The 2819-nt window shown below is 42.0% G+C and overlaps 1 protein-coding gene across 1 annotated transcript; it reads right to left on the bottom strand.

The window, feature by feature from the left end:
- Positions 1 to 1662: 1662 nt before the first annotated feature.
- LOC104964237 (protein SDA1 homolog) lies at positions 1663 to 2316 on the bottom strand (the record flags this gene model as incomplete). The annotated part of the gene is made up of 4 exons (XM_010792978.1): positions 1663 to 1750; positions 1861 to 1958; positions 2095 to 2171; positions 2258 to 2316. Coding segments are annotated over 4 exons (322 nt in total), but the record flags the coding sequence as incomplete, so codon positions are not given.
- Between the last annotated feature and the right edge of the window lie 503 nt (positions 2317 to 2819).

Here is a 2819-nt window from a genome sequence, read left to right on the forward strand (position 1 = left end):
AACAACTCAAACATCACCTGTTCACCCGGGCCTTTGGCCTCAGCTAAAATACAGTACCCAGCAACCGGTTATTTATTTTTTCTAACCTATGTATCCTTGTGACCAGGGCTCTCGACTAACTTTTTTCACCATCCTCCCGGAACCGTCCCGAAATACAATCTAAGCCGTCCCGAAATTAATGTGGACCGTCCCGAATTTAAAATATTAGTTTTTCTACTACTTATCATTAGTTAAAATCATTCAAAGTGACCTTTAACATAAATAAAAAATCATTAGAGATAAGTCATCAACCTTTTTATTTGAGTAAATCAGTCAATCACATGACAAAGGCCAAATATATTTAAACAAACACACAAACGAGAAAATTACTAATATTGAATCAAATCAAGTCCCATCAAATTAACAAAAAAATCCAACACTCTTTCCTGAAGACAGAACCCAGAGTAACCACTAACCAGGATGACAGTCTGTAACACAGTCAGGAGACCTTTACAAACTCGCCCCGCCCCCTCGCACACAGACGGGAGACAGAGATCTCGTCTGGATTGGAAAGCTCGAAAATACATCATAGACGCATGTTGTAGTCTTATTGCATATTAGAAACGGAGTTGGATAAACTAAAACTGCGATATAATGTTTATGTAGCAATACTACATATGACATATATTTTTTAAATGTCTCCAGTACCGATAAAAAGTCAGATAACGTCGGAGCTTAACGTTACCACTGTCTTTAATAATTCCGGCCCGGGCGGAGCCCATTTAATACCGGGGCTCGGTACCCATCCATACATGGGGAGAGGCGCAGCATATTGCTAAGGACTAAATACGATGGAGGGTTCTCATCTCAGCCTTATTACCCATAGGGGATGAAGAGGAGTAAGTAAATAAAGAGGCCGGCGCTCCGGGGTCTGGTTTTGCTGTGCGTTTTTGTGATGTAACGGTAAAACATTTCAGAATTCCTCCACGGGATACCATTGTCATTTTACATCACTCAACCCGCGAAATACACACACTCAGTACATAGCCTACTGTAGATAGACCCGCGAATTTGCGGGTCAGGAATTCGCGGGCACAGCCAGCTGTGCGGCTGGCTGACAGCCATGGGCACAGCTTACGTACTGTGTGTGTGTGTGTGTGTCTGTGTGTGTGTGTCTGTGTGTGTGTGTGTGTGTCTGTTTCGCGGGTTGCTAAATGTTTTGTGTGTTTATGTTGACAAGGAGGTTTAATAACTGTGCTGTGCTACACACAACGTGCAGTCGATTTCATTTTCATCTGCGTTTGTAGTAGAGTTAGCAGGGTATTTTTATTTTAACTCTCGTCCCAAATTCGTCCCAAATTTTTTTTTTATCCTCCCTGACACTATTTTTTTCGGCCCCGGGACGACGGGACGTCCTTAAGCTCGAGCCCTGGCATCTGGCTCTCAGCTTGTCGGACTAGCAACAGTAACCAAGGGGGGGCGTGGCTTTGCGAAAGGTCAATTGGTGGCTGACAAAATACTTTTTTGCCCCACTGTATATGAATAAATACAAAAAAATTCTAATGACAAGCAAACAAAGTCAACCGAGAACATAACTTCTGGCAAAGGTAACTATACTCTATTACTGAATGTGAAGTTATCATTCAGTTCTTTAAAAGGAGTGTTGTTTGTTGTAAAAGTAACATCTTGCTCACCCTGTCTCTCTTGTGCAGCATGTGTGGATTGAGACTCCTGAACAGCTGGATCAGTCCCTTGGCAGACATCATCACATCTGAACGGAAATACAGAGAAAACATGAGTGAACATGCACATATATTTACACCTCCTTCACTTGGTGCATTGGGATTCAAGTACACCTGTGTCAGAAAAACATTCACTCACTCTTGTCTTTGTGCATCTTGTACTGAACCAGGTCCTGCAGCAAGTCTTCAGTGAGGGCCAGAGGACACCGGGCGGCCACTTCCCTGATGGCATTGATACTTGAAACAAAAAAAGAGTAACAATTGAATCCAAAACTGTAAAGTATTTCTTAGAAGTTGCAAAATGACTGCAGATATATTGCACATTTTTAACCATGCATACATTAAATCAGAAGTGTCCAGGGCTTCTACCTACCCCACAGTCATGACCTCCCCGGAGTTTCTGTCTGTCACAAAGTTGTTGGCGATGGTCATGATAACAGGTTCAATGACCTAAACAGGAAGGAATGTGTGAGAAGAGTTGTACTGGAATCATTCTGATAGCTGCGTGTGCTTTAACACGATAAATATACATGTACCTCTGGTGGGACGAGCTGATGTGAAGCCTGAGCTGCACACAGGAGGATCTTTGTCACCTCTTAAAAAAGAAAAAAGGTTTCTTTAAAACATTTCATCAACAGTAGGGGAAATAAATCAATACAGGATATATCCCAATATAACACACACACACACACACACACACACACACACACACACACACACACACACACACACACACACACACACACACACACACACACACACACACACACACACACAGTCTTTTAAATTATTAATATAACATTTACAGATTAAAAAAGGTAGCAAATGTTTTTGCATTAATAATTTTTAAATAAAATAAGTGAATAACTTGCAATACTCATAATATTGTTAAACTTCAAAAATAAGGTATTGTGATATACTGTATACCAGGGCTATTCAACTGGCGGCCCGCGGGCCAGATGCGGCCCAGAACCAACTCCCGAGTGGCCCAGCCTCCCGTAGCCAAATTCCTACACTATTACAGACCATGAACGCAACACTCTGCGTTGCATAGAAACCACCAAACCACAACGCAGCACGTTTTTTGAAAGTGCCTCT

This window comes from Notothenia coriiceps, unplaced genomic scaffold (assembly GCF_000735185.1).
Source record: "Notothenia coriiceps isolate Sejong01 unplaced genomic scaffold, NC01 NC01_scaffold00036892, whole genome shotgun sequence".
NCBI classification, from domain to species: Eukaryota; Metazoa; Chordata; class Actinopteri; order Perciformes; family Nototheniidae; genus Notothenia; species Notothenia coriiceps.